Source organism: Corapipo altera, unplaced genomic scaffold, assembly GCF_003945725.1.
Source record: "Corapipo altera isolate COAL_440 unplaced genomic scaffold, ASM394572v1 49, whole genome shotgun sequence".
NCBI lineage: Eukaryota > Metazoa > Chordata > Aves > Passeriformes > Pipridae > Corapipo > Corapipo altera.
In genome coordinates, this window is record NW_020884879.1 from 10474726 (window position 1) to 10498029 (window position 23304).

General features: G+C 37.5%; 1 protein-coding gene across 2 annotated transcripts; it reads right to left on the minus strand.

Annotated features, from left to right (window-relative positions):
- Nucleotides 1-852: 852 nt before the first annotated feature.
- LOC113944864 (epidermal retinol dehydrogenase 2-like) lies at nucleotides 853-22043 on the minus strand. 2 transcript variants are annotated; one of them, XR_003526856.1, is made up of 9 exons: nucleotides 21994-22043; nucleotides 20836-21189; nucleotides 16851-16982; nucleotides 15320-15419; nucleotides 13498-13642; nucleotides 12404-12526; nucleotides 11505-11897; nucleotides 4172-4176; nucleotides 853-865 (listed from the first exon to the last, which is right to left on the minus strand). XR_003526856.1 is itself a non-coding variant. In XM_027638459.1 (7 exons), the coding sequence occupies exons 2-7, from the start codon at nucleotides 21160-21162 to the stop codon at nucleotides 11804-11806; spliced, it is 921 nt and encodes a 306-aa protein (XP_027494260.1). In that variant the 5' UTR covers nucleotides 21163-21189; nucleotides 21994-22043; the 3' UTR covers nucleotides 10437-11803. The 2 variants fall into 2 exon arrangements, 1 of the variants encoding a protein (XP_027494260.1); XM_027638459.1 differs by lacking the exons at nucleotides 853-865; nucleotides 4172-4176 and having other exon boundaries at nucleotides 10437-11897.
- Between the last annotated feature and the right edge of the window lie 1261 nt (nucleotides 22044-23304).

Below are 23304 nucleotides of genomic sequence, written 5' to 3' on the forward strand. Positions count from 1 at the left end.
TTTTCAGTTCTATTGGAGCTTGGTTTCCATAAGTGAAAACCAACTTTTCTAGCTAACCTAGTATTTTACAAGGTACCCAAGCAAGGTACCCAAGCAATTTGTTTGATAATAAAGAGATTACAGAAATCAGAATATGAACCCAAACTTCATGTCTTCATCAGTACTTTTCATAACATTTTCCTTTCTGAAGCTGTGAATAAGAAAGGGGAAGTAATCCTTTTAGCCAAGACCACATTCACTAAAGCTGTTTCAGAAATGGGAACTGCTCACTCCTAACCTCCATAGCATTTCTGAGGATAATATCCTGTAAAGCATAAAAATCTTTCACTCTGTATTGATCTCCATGGGGAGTAAGTGATGTGAGGCAGATTTTACCAGAAGAAGACTGTTTACCTAAAACACTAATTTGAACATTTATAGCTAATTCAACAGTCATAGGGAAGACATCTGGTGTTTCAATTGTCTGCTGTACTCAACTTAGAATCTATTGTTTCCAGCTTGCCCAATTAGTACAAATTTATTAGTTGTTAGTACTTGATAGTCTATGAAGTGAAGAAAGAAGGAATAATCCAACATATCAACACCATTGTGATATTTTGGCATTATATATAGTTATAATATATATGTAATTTTTAAAATTAATTTAAACTTGGACATAAACTAACTATATCCTTCCTGTCTGTTTTGTGATGCATATTACATGTTCAAATATTTGAACTGATAGGTTGGAATTCCTTTACCCCACTTTTAAACAATTGAATGGATGTCTCAGAATAGGAAATCCATCCAAAATTCATCATCTGCTGGTAGAAATAAATTCCTGCTATCAGAAACCAATCAGGCAATCAGGCAATGAAATGAGTAGCTTGTGTCTGTCTGCCACCTCACCTCCAGATAACCAAAATTAAATGAGATGGATTACTTACTTACTTTGGATTACTTTGCTCATTCAGGTGAGCAAATACAATTTAGCTTAAATAAGCAAGTGATGCATGGTTAGATCTGCAGTTCAAAGTGTGCCACAATTCTGTGTAAGGTACTTTGAATTTAAATGAACATCAACAGGAATATTCCTTCTGCTATTTAAACTCTGGAGAGCACTTCTATGGTAGTTGGTAATGAAAAGGAAGGTGTTCATGTGCAAGCAAAGCAAACAACATCATGTTATTAAGAAGTGAAATTTAGGAAAGACTACAATAGGTTGGTTAACATTGTTCATTCTGTGGGTTTTTTTGAGGAAATGTGGGACATCTAGAAATAAATACTGTAGAAACATTTAAACTTTTATTCATGTTTCACCTTGTTTGGTTAAACCAAACCAAACCAAAACCAAAACCAAACCAAAAAACCCCAACCAACTCCCTCTGTATTTTGTCCATTTTTGGTCCAGTCAGAGAATTTTACTGACAGGGAAGACAGCTTTGCTGCCTTTTGCAGTATTATGAAGCAGTATTTTTCAGAGGAATCACCCTTGTTTCCAAACACAAGCCACTATTTTACCTGTCCTATTTGTGCTAAGAATGGTGGCAACCAACTTCAGACAGACTTTTCCTTTTTCTAAGTCACCTACTCCTTCCTTAGTTCCTTTTTCTCAGGATGGGAAAAGTAGACTGTGGACCAGCAGTAAACTAGGTATTTATCAGACTAGTAGGAACACTTTTTGCTTTAATGGAAATGTGTATAACTAATGAATTAGTTATTTTTTACAGAATATTTCTGTCAAACATTACATTGTTTGAAGATACAGTGTTATGCAACACCCTTCAGAAATGTTTCTCAAAATGACTGCAAACTCCTGATTTTTTCCTGCCCACGTTTATGTGGAAGCAAGAGCTCACTGGTATCATAGATGTGGTCTCCATCACATTCCAGAGTACATTGGGAGCTGCTGAATTAAACAGGACTTTCCAGGTGGTTGTCACTGGCCAAGGCTTATCTAATTCAAAAGTGACTGGGACAAATTAATGACTATTTGAATATAATTTGAATAATGCTAAAATAGTTTGCTTGATTGATTGTTTGTTTTATGGCAGAATACATTTTTAAAACCGAGGGAAATGCTAGGAGTCTTTTGGTTTTTTGGACTAGAGTCTCCTGTGGGGAGATTGTCACTGTGACGCACCTAAGACCCAGACATTCTGTGAAGAATAAGCCATGATGTGGACATCACCTTTTCCTGATCTGTAGGAGATATCCAGGTGTGAGGAGCAGTGTTACCTCTCATGTACCTGGTAGCCCCAGCTCCAGTGAGTAGGGAAAGGTGGGAGGCAGCCCTCTGTTGTTTGATGTGACATACATGAGAGGTATCTTTTCTAACACCTGGGGAATTCTGTGCAATTTCACAGGCTCTAATGTAAACATGGGAAATGTGGCTGTGTGCTGGCATTTGTGAATGGTGACAGAAAATACCATTGGTATGGGGCAGGAGGAGTTACCTGGTCAGGCTTGAGCTCACCATCAGCCTTCACTGTGGTCTGGGTCTCAGCATACTTCAGGAGGGGCCTGAATCCTCTGATCCTATGCTGACAGATTTTTCAGGAGAGGATAGAGGCATAAACAGTTCTGTGTCTTTTTGTGGCTTTCCATGTCACTCCTTCCTTTAGATACCTGTCTGTAAAACAGAACTAGTAATTTATTCTGCCAACATCTACTCAGGATAAGTCCTCATTCTGCCAAATTGTTGTCTCTTTCTACCAAAACTCTGACTTGTGTCAGTAATTCTTTGCTGTCCTTTGCTTAAAGGCGTATTTCAGGGAAAAAAAATAAAAATGTTCTCCCGTACCTGAGAGTTTGCATATTGATTTGGGACAGGTGCTAAAAATATTTTTCCATTTAGTTTTCTATTTTGTTGCTTTTCATTGCTCTTGTTGTGACTTACAGTTTTAGGAAAACTGGTTAGTTCTTTCTGACTCTGAGAGTCTGACATAAATATATCTGGATACAATTATTCCTTATAAGAAAGAGTCTTTGAAGTATTTGTCTCCTGTAAATGGGCTTCATTTAATAGCCAGGAGAGTTTGAAAAGGGGTTTTCTCATTTTTGTAATTAGTGGAGTATTATTTGATTGTTAGATTTTAGTAAAATTTAGGTGCCAGCCAGCAAAGCTGGTGAGAAAGTGCAGTAGAAGAGCCAAGTGGAGGCAGAGTGTGCTGGATCTTTGTGTAGCTGTGGTTAATACCACAAGCAGAGCTTTACCCTTGTAGGGTCACCCAGGCAGAAGGCAGCAGCAAGGCTGAGAATCTGTGAGAACCTAACACTGTCCTTGTTCCTAGTCACCTGAACATGGTTTCACCCCTGAAACCACAGTATTACCAGACACTGCTGCTGATACACATTTGACTAAATATAAAGGACAAACCCAGAAGTTCCCTGTTCTTTATTCTTTCTTGGTACCTTTGGAAACTCTGAGTCTCAGCCAGACAAAGAAAAAACCTTCAGTTTTTACAGCTAATTTTGGTCTTTGGCCAAAGCAGCTAATATGTTTTATGAGAAAGCTTAAGGTAAAGCAGGTTCCAAGGCATGTCAGGCTATTTATTGCAGACATATTTTAAGTGTTGTTAACAACTTCCATGTTGAATCAGAAAAAGGTTATAGACATGTTTGTTTAATCCCCTTTTCCAAATGTAAAAAAATAATAAAATATTATTTTGGAAGATTTACTTGTCTAAGGAATAACAATGTGTAAGCAGGAAATCCTGTCTTTCCTCTATGACCTTCCTGCTTGCTCCTTCTACCATGTCAGTAGACAAGCATTCCTTACATCTCATTTTCTTCAAGTAACCTAAGTTCCTCTTTTTACTTTCTCTATCAGTGACCTAGAGCACTAGGATGACTTCAACTGTGTTGCAATTTAAAGCAAACTGTTTTTCAATCCCATTTGAAGCTCTGATTTTTCATTTTAGGGGAAATAAGGGTGATACGAAAGCTTCAAAGAAGATTCCCAACCAATGAACTGTCTCTGAGATAATTTTAAAGTTGCACATGAAAAATACTGAGGATTATTCTCTAAGAAGAAAGCAGACAAATCAGAAGCAAAAAGCTGGGAACATAAAAACACTAGGACAAAAAGAAGGCTTGTGCACTTAAGAGTTAAATAGGTACAACCTCTCTCTTGCACGCAATGCTAGTTAAAGCTAAATGCTTCTTTCTCATATTTCCTCAGAAAGAGGACATTTCCTATTAATAGTACAAGAGAAACATAATGCTGCAAGCGTAGTATTATCAAATTCTTTTAATAGCAGTCTTCTGCACTTTCCTTTTAGATATTTTATGAGGTTATGTTGATAATCTGAATGCACCTATGTTGCAATAGTATTGAAGGAGTTATTTTAAAGATATTTTGCATTTTGTGGAATACAAACCACTAAAACTAATCACTGTCATTAACATCACTAGACATGATGCCATCTCCAAGATGGAAATACACCTTTGATTTACAAAGTGCATGTGATGAGAATTTATTCCAACAATGCATCAGTTGCCATTATGTGTGGTTGAAGTACTTTAAGTTTTCCATTGTGAGAAGTGTGCCATGACTCCTAAATTGTGGAGGTTGTTCCTTATGTAGGAATTCTGATGGTTGTCTCTGGTGATATATAACAAACTTGTTTCTTATATAAAAGAAGTGGTATTTATTTTTCTGAATCTTACTTTAGTTATTGCAGTGGCTTCTGATTTTTGTGTAAAAGTATGTGCCTTCTTTGGAAAGAAAATTGTAAAAATGCAAATGGAAGGAAAGAGAAGAATATATACACTTGCATCTACATGAAATTTGTACTTCATTTAATTAGAAAGTCACTGTAAAATCTTTGCAAAACATGAAATCAGCTAATATGAAATTATATATATTAAAGAATTATGTATAAATCCCACCATTTTACTAGGTGGTAAACATGTGTGTATACAGCAAGCACAGTCCTATGTAACATGGCTTAAATATAGAAGGGAAACAATTTTCTTCTAATTTCCATTCCCCCATGAGCCCACAGTGTGCATTCTCATCTCCTGTTTTTGAAGGCATGGTTAGAATCATGGGTCTTCTTTTAAATTATGTGAGGACTCTCAGATTTGTCAGTTTAGCAGTCAAGGCACTGCTATTCCTTCAGATTCCAGGGAAATATAAGCTCTAGGTAATGAAGGGCTTTAGATAACAAACTAGACATCAGGTCTAGCCTGATTTCCTACTTTTAATTTATTTGCTGTCAGACTCTAAGTAGCTTTCAAAGACCTTTCCAGAACTATCACACTCTGGCTTCTTTTCCTGTTCTGTAGGAGTATCTAATTCCTTGTTTCCTGTTGCGTCCTAGCATATCATCCCAGACAGACAGGCAATACGATGGACTCTTGAGTCAGCTCTACTCAGCCCATTCTATTGCAGAAAAAAAAAGTATCTTTATCTGTGCAAATGTAAGAGAAGAATATATAAATTTGCATCTGCATGAAATTTGTATTTCATTTAACTATAGTAAACAGGAAAAAAAAGGTGAGAAAAGAAGCATTAACCCATGTTTTTAAAAAGATGATTTTAGTATAGTTCTTAAAGGTTAGTATGACTATGCTAGAGAAATTGTTTGACTCAGCTAGAGAAATTTCAAGGAACTTAAATCTTTTGTGTAAGCTATTTTTGGATGCACATAAACTAGCAGCTGCAACCATATAATTCATATTTATGCCTCTTTCATAGATATGTACTTTGTTTTATATATATATGTGTGTGTATATATATATATATGTTCTTCAACATTGAACTACAATCCATTGTATCATTCTTCATAAGATACTTGATTCTTGTTTAAAAACTCAGGAGTGTATTATAATTGAGTTGAAAATGATATTAGATCTTTTCTGCTAAAGTGAAAAACAGAGGGGTTTAGAACCAGATCTAGAACATCAGTTTTAGATATACTCATCTGGTGACAAAGTGTCCTGAAAGCTGAGCCTTAGCAAGGCACATCTGACTTGGCTGAGTATATAGTCAAAAGGAAGAGTAAAATATTAAAAGAACCCTAACTAATATAGGGAGATGCCTGGAACTATAGGTAACACTGACAGAATCTGAAGAACTACAGAGCTCTTAGTGTCTTAGAACATGAAAGTGTTTCACAAGACCTGCATAGTTATTAATTACCATTTAAAATGGATTAGAAAATGAAAAATATTGAAATTTTACTTCTGGATGTTTTGTCTGCGTGTCAACATCTCTGCTGTTTGTTCTGGTGTCATCATTGCTGCTACTTTGTAAATACTTTTTCTTAAGTAAAGAGTAAATAATTGAAGCGTAAGATAATTATTGAGTAATTTCTTTATATGGAACAGATGATTTGCCTGTACTTCAAAAAATTTATTTGCAGAACCATAAATGCATAATTAAAAATGCGTGTAATTAAAAAACAGTAACAGTGAAAAGATAACCTTCAGTAAAGACCTTTAAAGATTTGTGGGTCTTTTGACTAAACAGTTGAGAAATGGAAGAATAAAACAATAACTTCTGTCCTTACATCATCTTTTTGTCTCTTGTGAGTGAGAAACAGAGGCAATACGTGTACATATATCTTATGCCACTTACACTCTTTTTGGGCTTCCTAGATTACAAATGAAGATATTGAAACAGCAAATGTGTTGTGTAGGAAAATTTTATGAAGAATTCCTGTTAATCATAGCCCATGGTTTGGTGGGGTGGCGAGCAATGCTTCAAGTGAAGAACTGCTACAATGGTGCAGTGTAAAAAATACCATCCAAGATTTCTGAGTTTTGTCTCCACTGGATAGGAGGTCTGCCCTGCTACCTGGGGAATTCAGTTGACCCAAAATAGATATCTACATCATATAAAACCATAGCTATGAGCTACCTAGGCTCCCTTTAATGACAGTGGAACAGAGAAAGCACTCCTAGGTATGATTCATCTAACTAGACAGCAGTAAGAAATCAGGTGAATGGTGACTTAAATGGCACCAAAAATGCATATTGGAAATATTAATGTTTCATTTTTTAACCACATTTTGGAGAAAGAAGCAATGGAGAAAGCAGTAGAGCAACTGTTAAAATGCCACTTCCACCAACACAATGCATTTGATCAATGAACACCTGGGAAGCACAGAGTTTATGAAAATGTTGAGCAATGCCTTGTGACTCTTTAAATCATTGCTGCCTCAGGCAGTGCTGCCATCTGAGATTAGTTAATGAATTGGATGGCTACCTGATCATTTATTTGGTTTCAGCAACCTTTCTGTGCAATGGTAAAAGGCAATTAGGTCTGTATTAATTATTTTTTAAATTAAACTGTCATTCTTTATTAGCAGTCTGTAGCATCATGAAGAATCTGAAGCATTGAACAGAGACATTGTATTGACTGAGGAAAGAAACTAAAAAAATCCATAATAGTAATCAGTGTAGAATTTTGATCTGTTAATGATTGGGGTCTTTGGACTGATTCAGGCCTTTCTTCCTCATGAAATTATATGAAGTATTGGAAATCAACAGACAATACAGAAAGTAATAACATTTCTCTGGGTGTAAAAGTAAAGAGATGAAAATCTATTTCTAGTTAATATGAAAAAGTGTATAAGCATGACACCTGCTTTTCTCAGGACTTGTAACAATGAAAAACAGGGACAGTACATTATACACATTTTATGCAACTTTCATTATTTTTTGTGTTTTCCAGGGTACAAATAGGGTCAAAGACAAAAGTACTGACAGAGAAACAGGGAATTTCCTGGCTTCCAGCACCAAGTCTATCCCCCCACAGTTTTCCCATTATTTGTGGGAACTGTGGAATAAATGTCTTTCCAGACAGAGGCTAAGAAGATAAAAGTTACTAATGAAAAAGACTTCAAATATTGCAGGATTTGGAAATGGTTTTTACTCTTAGTATATAAAACCAGTCTCAAATTAGCTTGAGTGTTATTAGAGTGTCTATTTATGAAAGCCATCCTTCTAAAATAATTTCCTTTATTTCTCCCACTCTAGACAATTTTGCAGTAGATTCTCTAATTTCAGAATTACTGTTGGATAAAATATGAGAATAAGGAGACACTGGGAACTCCTAAGATCTAGTAAGCAAAATGCCTGTAGCTTATGTTTCAACACTATGTAAAATTAATAGGAATCCTTTCCACAGCAAATAGCATATTCAAACACTTACATGTGCTGCTCTGTGGTTGTTGTGCAAATGCTTCTGTAGCCTTCATGCAGGTTGGGATGGAATGTGCAGCTGATGGAAAAGAATTGTCCTTATCTAGTATTCCAAGACCTTTAACTGGATTTCCTGCTAGCACCAGTGTCTTGATGGCATGGAAAGGAAACCTTGCACACAAAGGTCTTTGGACTGACCCCTGTGTTATACTGTCCTTCCTTTGGTCTTCTCTTTGACTGTGCTAGACATTTACTTTCTCAGATTGGTTTCACTCTTAAAAATTGGGATCCAAAGAAATTCATTAGATAACTTAAAATAACGTGTTCTGTAGGCTGACATTTACAGAGGGTGATCAGGCCTTCAGAAAGACTGAGGTTGTTCTAGGAATGTTTTAAAATGAAATGGGATAATGCCAATTCAGGTGATTAAACAGAACAAGCTATCAGAATTTCTGGGTATGTCCAGTTGTTTCTGTGATGTGCTGCAAGTTGTATCTCAGTGTTGTTACGTGCTTAAGTATAGCAGCGAAGAATTTGAGCATACATGAGAAACTGCAGTGATGACTTATGGGGCCATATAACGAATTTGATTGGCTGGAAACATTTATCTCTCAAGTAAAAGAGGAACTGAAAAATGTAGGAGAACATCTGTAATATATCTCCATCTCCATACAATGGCTATTTTCCATAAAGCCATATATTTCAGATGGTTATCCCGATTTGGCTATGATAGCACATACACCCAGAAATAACTGCAGATATTTTGGGTCTGATCCTGGAAAGCTGCTGCATAATGATCACAGAATCATAGGGTTGGAAGAGACCCACAAGAATCATCAAAGTCCAGCTCCTGGCCTTTTACAGGACAGCCCCAGGAGTCATGATGCTCGTGGTGTATTGTACATTTGTATCATATATATGACATTCTCTGCTTTTTGCAGATGCTTTAAAAATGCTCTTCCTCCAGAAGGAGCTTTGATGCAGGATAGGCACTAAGTTGCACTGAGCCATCCAGCCAGTGGGTTTAATGGGACGAGGTGCTACTGTGAGCCTCTCCCTCTCTTTTCCATGCTCTGGGCATTAAAGAGTCACATGGTGCCATGTCCCAGCAAAACCACCTGAGTACTCGGTTGCTCAGGGACAGTCGCAGAGTGGCACTGAAATATCCAAGTGATTATAGAAATTGATGAGAAATCAAAGTTGCTCTAAGGTTTATTTAAGATTTTTGTTAGATTACAAGGTGACCCAGCGTAATTCAAACGTTTCTTTCTCAAAATACTTATAATTTGATTGTGAATAATGTTCTTCATAAGACATCCAGAACTACAACTTCCTCTATAAGAAAAAAATTCTCTGAAGAGATGTGCTGTACCAATGGGCATAAAACAAGAGCAAGACACTGTATTTTCTCTGACATCACAGATTATCTCACTGTTGATGCAGCAACACAGGTCTCTTCATCAGTTTCACAGAGAATGAGGAGTACTCCCAAAGGAGAAAAAAATGAAGATAAACTGCCTTCTAGTCTCATTTGCAGCTTCAGTAGTAACAGAATTTCTCCTGTTAAAATGATTTTGTGTGGAGGAATTACAAATAAAATGAAAGCCTCAAAGAAGGAAAGGGCATGTTTCTCAGGAGTTGTTGATAACTGAGATACTTCTTTCAAAATATGAAAGATAATTTTATATTAGAAAAACAGGAACAGCATCTGATTTCATCTTCTGAGCTTCAATAGGAAGGTCTTGGCTTAGAGTTTTAGAATTATATTACAGGACCTATCACACTTCTGTTCTGTACAAAAAAGAGAAACATCCCCCCCCAAACAACAACAACAACAAAAAACCCCCAACCAACCCCAAAACTCAAAATTATTTTCCATGTATTTTCATAGAGAAGAACGAGTTACTGATTTCTAGGTCTCATAAGAAGATCTAACAGATCACTGTGAGACTTAGAAAGTATAAGCTTTACAAATTCCTTCTTGAGAAAAGCAGATTAGCCTGAAAAAAATGGAACCAAAGAGTGCCCTTGGCTGAGGTTGCAGCAATACAGAGTAAGCTTTTGCAGTATGGCTGTGTAGCATAGGTGAAGTATAGCTTGCAAAATAGAACATTATTTCCTTTACATTATTCTTAATCTATTCATGTCCTGTCTATATAGTTGGTAAACTTACAACTGCAGATGTAGATAGTAAGATTCATATACTTTAGTTCAAGAAACTGAAAATAAGAAAAAAATCCTGAAAAGAGAGTCCTTACAATGTGCTCTTTGGCTGCAGATATTTCATCCTGAAACCTCAGATATTAATGTCACTAACAGGTGTGAGTTTCATTTTAGAAATAATTTAAAAATATATATTTTTCAACTCATGAGCCCTGCTCTTAAGCTCTGCAACACCAGTAATGACATTACGTATGAAGATATTCAGGCCCACAATACATTCACAAATATAATGTCATGCCAGTTTGCATTGTCTCCTGTAATCATACTTAAAAATGATCATAGATCTAGAGCCAAATTGCAACATTCATGTGGAATAAGGGAATCCCAATACCCAACATATTTGCTTGCAATTGAGAAAAAAACCATTTTTCACAATTTAGAGCAATTTAGACTTTGTTCCTGTCTCATTAGTAGGAAGAAAATAATTTTTCAATTACTCATCACCTAGAGAGTTTTTAAAAATATAAATCAATAAACCTTGCTTTTCAAAGAGGCAAACTCAAGATAGCTTTCTCATTCTCTCAGCTAAAATTTTCCCTGTAATATCTACAGGTACATGAAAGAATTTACTGAATGCATGCATACTTTGGAAACACTGGTGTTAAAAAAATAGTTTTTTCATTGGAGTGTGCATTCTTATAAGCATTTATAGCTGGAAGGGAGCTTGTAAGTATGGGTTTACTTAAGTACAATTGAAATATTGGGGTAAATATGGACAATAGATGACTACAAAGCCTAGTTTCTAAAAATCCACTCTAATTTCTTACAGTGGATTTTTAGAAACTAGGCTTTGTAGATTCACTACTACCGCATTTTATTTGTTTATTTTTTAAGTTAAGCAAATTAGGAACATTTTATGCTAGCATTTCCTGAAAATTTACATGAGGATTGATTTTTATCAATTAAGTACCAGCATGTACTTTTGTGCAACTAATCCCTGAATTTCTGCTCTTGAGGAGGTTTTGTGTTCTTTTTTATCTCTAGGTTGTAGTTTCATTTGAAGACAGTTGAAGGACTTCTCCCCAAACATAAGAAGAGATTTTGCTCAAGAGTCAGCCCATAATTATACAAGAATACATGAGGTATTCCTCTTGTCTGTATTCCTTTTCCCATGATTTATACCAGAATTATGTTCCACACTGACAAACAGGTTACCTCATTAAAGTTTCAGTCTGAAAGCAATACAGTCCATGCCAAGTTGTTGCTTAGTCACTTAACATAATACCTATGTAATTTTAAATTTCAGTGATTTTTTCAAAGGTTACTCGGAAAATTACCAAACATAAAGACATAAAAGACAGTTATGAAGAATTAAATTGCATGTTGACCAATGTCAAATATCATACAAGAAATAAATTGTCTGTCAAAGAATAAACATGAATTAAACTTATTTTTTACTGAAAATATTCAATTCGATGGTACTTGCAGTCTTCAGAATATTTTTGTTTCAATCCTTTTCCTTCTGACCAAAGGCATTATCCATGCTCTCAGGGAACTTGATGCATGATTCGAAGCATAGTATTGTTTTTCTAGGAACGAAACTGATGAGACAAACACGGAGTTAGGTTTGTTTTTTTTAGAAAAATGTACTCTATAAATAAAGAAATCGTAAATTCATTGTATTTGCTCAGTAATTCTAATGTCTGGCAATAACACATTTGGTGTTTCCCCCATGTTACAAGTGGGGGAAATGAATGACAGGCCAAGCCATTTTGCGAAAGCCCAGCCAGCAGTGGAGGCAGTGACTGGAAGCAGACAGTTCTAGCCCAGGCATTATTCCCAGTGTACCATATCATGAAAATTCTTGAAATTTCTATACTCAACTGTAGCTTAAGACATATATTAGAGACAGAAGGGGCCAGAGGAATGCTATTCACCTACACTATTAAAAAATTAAACCCACTGTTTCTTCAAAGTTGGGTACCTATAACTGGATTGACTGCAGGAATATTAACTAAAGGGCTGCTTTTACTAAACATTTCTGCTGAATTTACAGGCATATGGCAAAGGAAAGAAGGCAATGCTAGAAGACAAGTCACATGCTTACGTTTTGAAACCCAATAAGCGTAAAGTTGGAGGCATGATTAGATAAAACTTTTCCTTTTTAATTGCATTCAAGATCTTGCTGGCTACATACTCTGGATCGTAAACAGGAAGCAAAAGAGGTTTTCTGTGAAACAAGAAAAAAATTGTTAGGGAATTATAAAACTTTGCTTTTGAGATGTATTTTAACACATATGTAATTAACTAACTAACTTTCCCCTCAAATAGCCTTGAAAAGGAATCTCCAAATCTCTTTGTTTCTGCTATCATCAGAATAAATTGAAAACATTTTGATGATGTTTTGAATCTTAATGGCTTTAGAGCAAACAGAGCATAATGAAGTTAATGCCCACAATGATTGCAGCATTTGAAAACTTCAAAGTTTAGCCATACTGTATTCTCTTCTATGCATAAAGTTCTGCCTTCTGACACCTCCTCTTTCTCTACTGTGGATGCTGAGGTGACAGCTAAGTGGATCAGAACCAAGTCTGTCTCCAGCCAGGAGAAAGGCTGTGCTCTGCATAACATATGCTCCTGCAGGATGATGAATGGTGGAAGCAGGAGCAGAGCACTGAAAAACCAACATCACTGCTACTGTGCTACTACAACGGTTAATTCAGTGCTTGCAGCCTCTCCTATTACTGCACCCATAGTCTCCCACCAGATACTGTCACCACAGCTATTCCCTCGCAGAGAAGTGCAGTACCTGCTAATACAGATCATGGGGCACAGTTAATAATGACAGGTCATGGGTATCCTGACAGCCATAACTGTAATCACACTGCCAAAATTACTTGGGGCAGAGAACATCAGCAGTGTCCATTCTACTGATGAATAAGGCTGCCTTTAACCCTTAAGTACTGCTGTGCATCCCAAACCATTCCTTGACTGTGAGGTTATTACAGTCCCTGTTGCATGTCAGTTATTAACTGTATGCAAGACTTGCATTTCTTTAGATCAAAAGACAGTTTTATGTGCCAATAGGGCAAAAACACTGAATTGAAAATCAAATCAACCAGCTAGAGACTGAACATGGTATATCTTGTGAGTAGTGATTATTTTTTACATACGAAATAGTACGCAATCTGTTTTACTTACGCGCTTTGGAAACCTTTACTTAATTTAGTGCTAATAAAATAAGGGCAAATGATTGTGGTTTTAATGCCATGTTTTCCTGCATGATATAGTTCTGAATTAATGCCTTCCATCATTCCAATGATTGCATACTTGCTTGCAGCATAATCTGAAAAATGAATAAAGAAGAAATATTCAAGATCTCAAAAGCACCACAGTAAATGCTATATAAAAAAATTAACTCTTTGCAATAATATTTAATCCATTATATTATTTAGTTCTATAATTAGCAGCCTTCTAATTAGTATTTTAAGCATATTGGTGATGGTAACTCTGAAGGTTAATGACTCTTCCTGTGGTTGATGCACAGTTGTCTAAGGATAAGATTAATCCTTTCCAGAGCAGTTTTTTTCAGTGCACTATAGAGTGATATAGGAAGATGAACTTATTCAACCTTTTATGTGCATTTCCAGATACTCATATACAAACCAGACATTCTCTCAGTTAGAAAGTCTTCACCTTTCAATATCACAGGTTACATTTCAGAAGGAACTGTTTCTAGTGGTAAAATATACCCTACTTATAAATGCTGCTTTAGCCTATTACTTGTGATTTACCCTGCAACTTTTTGTTGGTGGGGTTTTTTTGTTTTTGTTTTTTTTGTTTTTTTTTTTTTGTTTGTTTGTTTGTTTTTTTTTTCCCAGGAAGATGGAATCTGGCAGAATTTTATTTTTGATGAATGTACGGAACTCCATCCTTGGCGATAATCAAAACTCGCCCTCACACAACCCTGTGAAACCTGATCTAAGTTGGGCCTGCTTTTATTTGGATATGTGGACCAAATGATCTTCAGAGATTGCTTCCAACCAAATTATTCTACAATTTTAAAACTGTAAGAAACTAATATAGTGATTTACATGTGGTTTCCTAAAGTTTTTTCAAATCTTTGTGTAAATAGTTGTTAGATACAGTGAAATCCAATTTTGCTAAAAGAGTGACTTCAAAGACTGGCATCAGAGATAGTTTGCCATTCTTCAGGAATTCACCCCCAGTGAATGATGGAACCACACAGCCTAAAAATAAATAGCTAAGGTGTAAAAGGTTAAAACACGGATGCTCAGATCCACTCCTATAAGTCTTACAGTTATATGATGAAACCTGAGCGTAACCTATATTGTCAATACCAAATATGACCCAATGATAACAGGTGGCAAATGAACACTACAGTAACACCATCAATCAGAAGAAGAAACAAGAGACACTTATTATACCGAAGTTCAGATTCTTAAAGAGTGTCCTCAGCAATACAATCATCATGTAAGACAGGCTTGAGGAAAGACTGGGCAGCAGACCCAGACTGATGGAATAGGCAGGACTATAGCAGACTGCTCTCCTGAGGGAAACCGCTGGAGGATATTGAGCTTTTAAATAGCTTAAAGCTTTATTCCAATTAATTTTATTGAAAATTCTGCCAAAATGCCTTCTGGACCTGAAAATAATTTTCCAGCTAAATATATAGTTCCAGATATAATCCACGTCTCAGGACTCCAAAGAAAACCTGATGTGAGAAAGAGTTAGACAACCTGTATGCAGAGCTTCCTCCCACTGCACATATACAAGCTGTATTGTCCTTATTCTGCTGAGATAGGACAGCCTGTAATCAGACGGTAAAATCTGCAGTGAGCTCCCGGTGCCACTTGGGCAACGTGACACTGTCACACAGCATCACCTTTGGCATCCACAGGTTCTCGTCAGCATAGGGCGCTTAAGCCAAGCATTTATTAGATCTCAGAGAAAAGTCATTTTTATGTAGATCTAATTTGTAATGGCAGTTGAAAATACTAACCTGTCAGTCTGTAGAGTCCCAGTAATCCACTTGCACTGGCCGTGCTAACCAGGTGCCCACGGTTATAGGTCATCATGGCTGGAAGAAAAGCCTTGCAAGTCTAAGAGAATACACATATATTAAAAAAAAAACCTTTATAAATAGACATGCCAAAAAATTGCATTTCAAAATTAGGCTTTCTGGGGCTTCATTATACAAGAAGCCCAACTGACCTTTTATCTCTGTAACAATTTTTAAATGATAGACAACATTTCCTTGAATGACTGCCCTCTATTTGATGATCTAACAGCATTAAAATTGTCTTATTAAAAGCAGCAAACTTTCTATTTTCTCTGCCTCCTGGTTACTCACGATTTGAGTCTATTTGAGACTATTGCCAAAGGTTTGGTACACAAGAGGGAGCTAGAAGTCAACACATCAAGGGAAGTTCAGCTGCCTGTGGGCCCTTTTTTTTTTACAAACTGAACTTCCAGACAGCTCCAGCATCCCAGACACCACTGTGGGTGACACTAACTAAGGAGAATGCTAGTGTTTTATGAAGGGTTAGATAAAAAAAAGAGACAAACAATAACAATTTTTTTTTTCAATATCTGAGATGTCCTATTTGACTCCAAATGTGACTACCTAGTATATCACCCTCCTACCCAGTGTTTCTTCAGACCTGTCAGGGAGAACATCTCTCTCAGTTCATTTGCCTCAAGTATTTGGAAGAATGATGGCTGAGGAATGCTTAGAGGACTCTTACTTGCAAGGATTTTCCATGGAGAACCGCCTTTTAACAAGGGAGTTGCAATGCTATATTGCTCCCTGATGCAAGCTGTTCACTCAGGCATATAAATAAAAAATGCAAGAGGGGGCAAGAGTAACACTCCCTCACAACATAAGCTCCTAAAGGTCAAATGAGAGCCCAAATAACAACAAATTCTTTCAGAGGTAAGAAAATAAAGATAATACTTACTATCCACACTACTTTTCTATGTACTTTAATCAGGTGGTGATTAAGAATGAAAGCACAGCCTGAAGACTGGCACCAACATGTGCAGCAAAAAATGATTGGAAGAGAATGATTTAGGTTGGAAAAGAACTGAGTCCAACTGTAAACCTAACACTGCAAGTCTACCACTAAGTCATGGTTGTGTCTCCCTGAATGCTCAAGTCCCTTAGACAAAGACTTCTAATGCCAGCAAACAGGGAAGACACATGCCATCATGTCAGCACTAACTTCAACCACATCTGTTACAGGTAGAGCACATTTCATGGTACAGTTGCACAGACTTTTGATTTACCAGAGTACTCAGGCAGGTTTGTGTTAATACTACTGAAACATAATGGGGAGACTGTCAATTTGGTGTGTTTCCAATTACAGGATGATTATGAAAACATATTCTCCCCCAGTGGAGGCTCTTCACATCCCTGTTCCAAATTGGGATTTTGAGGTAGACAGCACCATGGTGATTTTCACACCAAAACACTTGACTCTACCTTTTGGTCACCCAGAAAAAAAACAAAAAAACAAACCACAAAACTTTACCCAAACTTGAGAGAAGAAGTTGGTTTTGAAGGTCTTTTCAAAATCTGCATCTGAAAGGTCACAGAACTTCTTCCCAATCAGTATGCCAGCATTATTGATTAGAATAGTAACATCCCCAACTTCTTTTTTAACCTGAATAAAAAAACGTAAAGTTTTAGAAGGTATCCTTGCCTCTTGTGCTTTATTTATGAAAATGTTTAATTGATATATCTACTGAAAACATAAGTACTTAAGAACTGTTATATTGCTTCAGATCAAAGGTCCATCTGAGCCTCCTAGCCCTTGTCTCATGGTGAAAAGCAATAAAAAAAGGATGAGGGCTCTAAGGTCTCCAGGGTACTTAACTTTTTACATGCTTCAACTTCAGAACTTCCTGAGAGACATGAGGTATCAGTATCTTTGTGTTTAATATATCCCAGTGATTCTCCACCCCATCTCACTCCCTGAATTTTTCTAATAGCTCCCTGAACTCCAGAATACTTTTGGCTTCCACAGGAATATAAGGCAATAAGTTACAAAGCTTTAGTGTGCACCATGAGTGTGCTTTAGCTGCAATCGGAACATTTCTTGTCCCATGTTTTTGGTATTGTGAGAGACTGCATTCTTCAGACAAGCCTGTTTAAGCCCTTTTCTATATAATTTCTCCTGAACTGGAAGGAATTCAGCACAGATTCCTGGGGATATCAATCCTCTGAGTAAAAAGGACATACCATGAAATAGATAGATAACCTCACTTAGAAAGAAGGCCAAAATCACCACTAGCTCAATTTATTATAAAAAGATTTTGTCCCAAGATTTGGATTTATATCAAAGTAGATGGCCAAGATTTATTCATAGTATTAAGAATCAGTCTCACTGCAGAGATTCCTGAGCTAGAGGTGAGTGGTTATCCAGTGTCTCAAAAATTATAGTATGAATACAAAAGCATAAAAATCCCATACATGCTGCTGTCTGGCAATTTGGAAACAGGTATTTCAATCTGATACCCCAACATCTGACCTTCCTTTGGTTCTCTCAGGAAACCTTAACATTCAGTGAAGACTTGCTTGATAGTCCTTCAGCTGTGTCAGGTTTGATGCTTGTCATAGAAAAACAGTGTTCAGATGTTAGCACCATTCCACCTGCACAAACGAATGCAAATCTAGACACTACTGAGTATGGCAGGAATACTCAATTCTTCCTTCGTGGGATGTATCTGTGCTTTCTTCCCACTCATATCTTTTAACTGCTGTGTCAGTCCATATGATGATCCTCTTTTTCTTCACTTGACAACATAGCTTCACCAGTGTCAGTATTTTATTTAACCTGGCTTCGTTTGACCTGTTTACTCACTGCTACAGAATACATGTGAAGCTTGGCTCCCATTTGCAAAAAGTCAAGCTGATTATTCTACATTACATATTTTGTCAGGTGTCTATTAATTTCTCTCTTTATTATGATTTCTACCAATTTTCTCTAAGACAAGATCATAGTTTGTGGCCTCTCAAGTGCGCTTTAAAACTGGAATATTTGCTACTCTTTGTTTCTGATAACCTGTTATAGCAAAACACCCCCCACACATTTCCAGCCCATCAGATCCATATCTGATGTCCTTCAAAATTCCCGGGTGGACACTGCCTGATCCTGAAAATTAGTTTCTGTTCACTTCACCAGTTTATTTTAAAAACCTCTTCTTTAGGGACTTTGGTCGTTTGATTTGCTTCCCAGAAAGAAAGCTTTCATTACTGGAAAATACCTAGGTTTTTCTGCAGTGAGTATATCAAATAAAAACAATTAATTTAACTTTTTTGCTATTGCTTTATCTTCTGGGTCCAAGCTCAAGACTTCTCATATTACCAGTCAAAAAGTTGCAGGTATTTCCAAGAGTAGAGGAGGCCTCTAGATGAAAGACTCTTGAACTAAGAAAATTTCTGGCTTCATCATGACAGTTCAATACATGCAAATATCTATGAAGATGTTGATATTGTTAACAATAATTTAACACCTTAACAGCAATTTCTGAATTTTAAACAGCTTTTCAAACTTTTATTGGTAGGTCATTCTGCACCCTGCAGCATAGTGTTTGCTGATATGGGCACAGCAAATTCTGCGGGCTGGAGCCCTGCGGCTCATTTGGTTAACGTGTTTGGAGATTGAAAATTACTAGAGGGCACAGAACAAACCTTTTGAGACTGTGTTAAACTAAGAGCAAACAAATAATTTAAAAATGTTCAACATGGACACTGAAGTCCAACAAAGAAATTAAATGCATAAGCCTAAATTACACCTTTTGGTGAATGTCTTTGCAAGAAGAAGATAGCCTTTAGGGAAACTGGGGTTTAATGCCAATTTAAAATGTTATCTTTTAAAGAGATTTGATCTTGGCAAATTCTAAGGTAAGTTTTTATTTTTACTTGCAAAAAATAAGATTTGAGAAGAACTGGGTTTTTTTATAGTATCATTTCAAATAAAGACCAAATGTCATATATGAAGTACTGACCACAGATTGCTCAGACAAAGTTTTCATCTTGCTTGGAAGTGATAACAGATATGAAGATTGCTGAAATTACTGTGATTGCTACTCCAAAATTGTTGCAGTCATTATCAATGTCTCACACAGGTGTCAGGATCACATCATCTGTACTAAGTCATTGGCAAAGATAATCCTCCTTGAACACTGCATATTGTGTCAGCACAGGACAGACCATTCAACAACTTGCTCATCTGTGTTTACATGCTATTACGGTACAATAAATACAGCACTGCCCAAGTAATACTATGGTACCACCTGTGGTTCTTCACATTTAGGACGAATGGCCCTAAGTGGAATTTTTTCTGTGCACAGTCAGCACAGTGTCTGTGTCCCTAATGGTGCTAACAAGGGTGGGTAAAATAATACCTTGTTGACTGCAAATGTGAGAATTGCAGTTTCAGATACTTACAGATCCTGAATCCAATTTACCTTTTAGAAGCACTTTGCATTGGGAACATTTCTTGAGGGAAAAAAAATATTTCAAAACTTTCATAGCCACGCTCAGAAGAAATTAATTTGTTTTGGTTAAAATTAAAAGCAACAACCACAAAACAAAGAGCCCCCCCCAATTTTCATAGAAAATTAATGTTACATTTCAAGGCTATTCTGAAACAATCTATCAACATTCACATGTCATGAAATATTTTAGCTAATTTCTCTGATATATGCCTTCAGACACTGAACAGTGTATGTTCTCATATAACAGAAGAAGAATTTATCCTTGGATAAAATGGCAGAGTGGCTAACTGGATCATAAGCAAGGCTATACTGGGAAATATTTTCAGGCAGTTTAAGGACAAGTAAAAAGTAACAATGTGAATGTCCAATTTCTAGACTCTGACAATAATAAAAATAAAAAAGATAATAGTTTAAAGAATGTAGGTCAGCCCAGCAAAAGAGTTTAAGTTAAAATGTAGCTCTTTTCTACCTTACTTCCCAGCTATATTGACCAAAAAATAAAGTGAAGCTAAATCATCATTTTGACTGGAGACCCTGATGATGTTTCTGAAAACATTATACCCTCAAAGAACTACAGTTTTCTATACAAATGGGTAAAGGAAAGAACTCCCCTCTTACAACATATACTGATTTTTTTCTTTTTTTTTTTTTAAATTATTTCTTGATATCTTGAAGAAATTTCAAAGCCTAAACAAATATATGGAGATAACCTCTGCTGCATGTTTTACCATACTCTTAATATAAAAGAAGTTACTGTCTCACAATGAAGACTAAAAATGGATTAATCTAAACAGAACCTCTTAAATCCAGTTACTTTATTGAGAACATAGTTTAAGGTCCATCCGGAAGTGACTTGTTGAAAAGACAAAGTCATTGCCCTACATGATTTCTTATCTTTAGTGAATAGTAACAGTTTAAAAAAAAAAAAAAAAAAAAAAAAAAAAAAAAGAAAATCCGTAGCATATACTATTAAAAAGAAGCAAGAAAAATCAGAAGTAAGAAACCAAATCTTACCTTGTCTGCCTTTTCATAGACATCCTCTCTACTGCTGCAGTCACAATGATAGACAAACACCCGGTTAGCTCCCTTTTCTTGGGCTAATCTGCATGTTTCTTTGTTACCTTTGTCATCGATGTCCCAAAGAACCAAAGTCACTCCTAAAGGAGCAAATTTTAAGGCAACCTGCCTTCCAATTCCATTTGCAGAACCAGTAATAAGAACTATTTCACCAGCAAAAGATTTTTTGCGTAAAGGACATATACAGATGAGATTCTCAATAAATAAATAAATGAAAAATTTCAGGTACTGTAGTAACTTCTGGATGCATCTGAAGTTGAACATGATTTCTCAGGTACAAGCACCACTCTTCTGTAATTCAAATCCAGAAATAAAATACATTACGACACTGAGATATCAACTAAAAAAAGAGGTTGACCTTCAAACAGCCATTTCTTTTGCATTGTTCTTTTGTGCAAGTACAAAATACATTATTAAAGATTTGCTTTGTGAAATATACCGGATCCTTACTAGAAGAATTAAAGCAAATATCTTCTGCTAGATCCTATGGACCTTCTGTTTCATCCTGGGGTCCTCAGCTTCCATCTCCTTTTTTGAAAAGATTTACTCACATACATTTTAAACAGGTATGTTGAGTCAATAGCTACAGAGCACTTTGTTTTCACAACAAGGTGATGTTAGCTGAACAAAAAAGTACTGAACACACTAATGTGGTATCAACCTTAAGAAGGAAGGTGTCCTCCTTAGCAGGAAACGTTACCTGTTTCGGGAGGCAGGCAATCAGAACGTTCCCACACTGTGTGTATTTTCCAGTGCCGTACAGCCAAAATCACACCACGGATTCCCATTTGTGAGCAAATTGCCAGTCACAGGCAAAAGCCTAGTAGTTAGGAGCCTTGATTTTCACCCTACATTAGACCTCACCACTTCCTTTACGGTGTTTGGGGCGGGAAGAGCGAGGCTCAGGAGAAGGAGCGCCCGTCACCGACCCGCCGGGCCCGTCCCACCGCCGGGCTGTGTCCCGGGGGAGAGGCTCCAATCTCCCCGCGGCTGCGGCCCCCTCACCCCTTCCTCACTAGCCCCGGCCCTGCCCCAACGGGGCTGAGCGCCCCTCACTCCGCCCACTCCACACTCCCGCCGGGCCCCCGCGCTCACCGCCGGCTCCCGCCTGTCCCGCACTGCCCGCCCGCCGCGGACCACGGCTGGTAGTACCCTGCCCGGCCCGGCCCGGCCCGCCCCAAAGGCTGGGCTCCGTGCAGGGGCGGAGGCGGCCCGAGGAGGTGAGGGGTGCGGGGTGCGAGGCGGGGGCTGGGGCTGGGGCAGGCGGTGCTTCCCGGCTGGGCGGGTGCGGGATGCCGGATGCCGGCGGGGCCGCCCGGCTCTGCGGCAGAGGGTACCAAGCCTTGTCGAGGGCATCTATAGGGCGGCAGCTGCCGCTACCAGGTCGACACATCCCGCTGCTGCCGCCACATCGGCGGCCCTCCCACGCCTGGCCGGCCCAGCCATCGGAAAGGCACCGCAGGCTCCATCCCGCTTGGAGAACCACCTGGTCAAGGGCTTGGATAGCAAAGGATCTCTCCTCCCCCTGCTGCTACTTCGTAGCAGTTACAAAGTTAAAAACTTCTTACTTTATATCATAAATTACTGTTCACCGACTTGCCGGGACGGGAGCAAAAAGGGAGAAGCTGATCATAAACGTGTCTCCCTAAAACAGTGAAACCCCACGATCATCATTGTTTCTTGTGGGTCCTCAGTTTTCCATACATGCCTTATCCAACTTTAAAACCACAGTTCTGCACCACTGAAGCATCACTGTTTTTTCCCCAAGTTTGAATAGAAAACCACACTCCTACCTAGGTCCTTAAGAATGTGCTTTTCCTGTGGTGTTATCTGCTTGTCTCGATCACCTTGACATCTTCCACCCTGCTTACGTAAAAAGAGAGCACTACTTTATTTGCAGTACTTTGAATTTTGCATAAGTGATACTGAAAGTCTTTTTTATCAGCAAGTCATAGAGGGAAATTATTTGGAAAAAGTCACAGCGTGCTCTGATCCACACAATTCAGATTAGACTTCATGGGGATTCATGAGGTATTTTTCAGTTAAACTGAAATGAAATTATTGTTCACATAATTTGATGTAATTTACACCAAGAAATATGGTGAAAAACTCCAGGTTGTCAGTGTGAATAGTTGTATGGAAGGGATGTGCTTTCATACACAATTAACTGTTGAATATTCTATTTAGGCGCCAGAAAAAGGGGAAGCTGAAATACACTCACTGAGGCTGAAGGCAGATCTAAAAGCCTCAGTGAGCTGTGGTTCCAAACAAGGCACCAAGAAATGCAAAACAGGTGGGTAAGGTAACTCCAAGTGTCTCACTGTAATTGGTAATTACATGGCAAAATCAGCAGACTGTGGTGAGAGGAAGCTGAAATGATTCAGCAATGAATTCCTGGTTATGAAA

Bases quoted from the DNA above. Each gene is read 5' to 3' on its own strand.
- LOC113944864 (XM_027638459.1), bottom strand. From the start codon at position 21,162: ATGTTCAACTTCAGATGCATCCAGAAGTTACTACAGTACCTGAAATTT. The intron at 16,983-20,835 runs GTAAGATTTGGT...TTTTTTATTCAG, and splicing joins TCTATGAAAAGGCAGACAAG to GTTAAAAAAGAAGTTGGGGA. The intron at 11,898-12,403 runs GTAAGCATGTGA...TTGTCTCATCAG, and splicing joins CGCTTATTGGGTTTCAAAAC to TTTCGTTCCTAGAAAAACAA.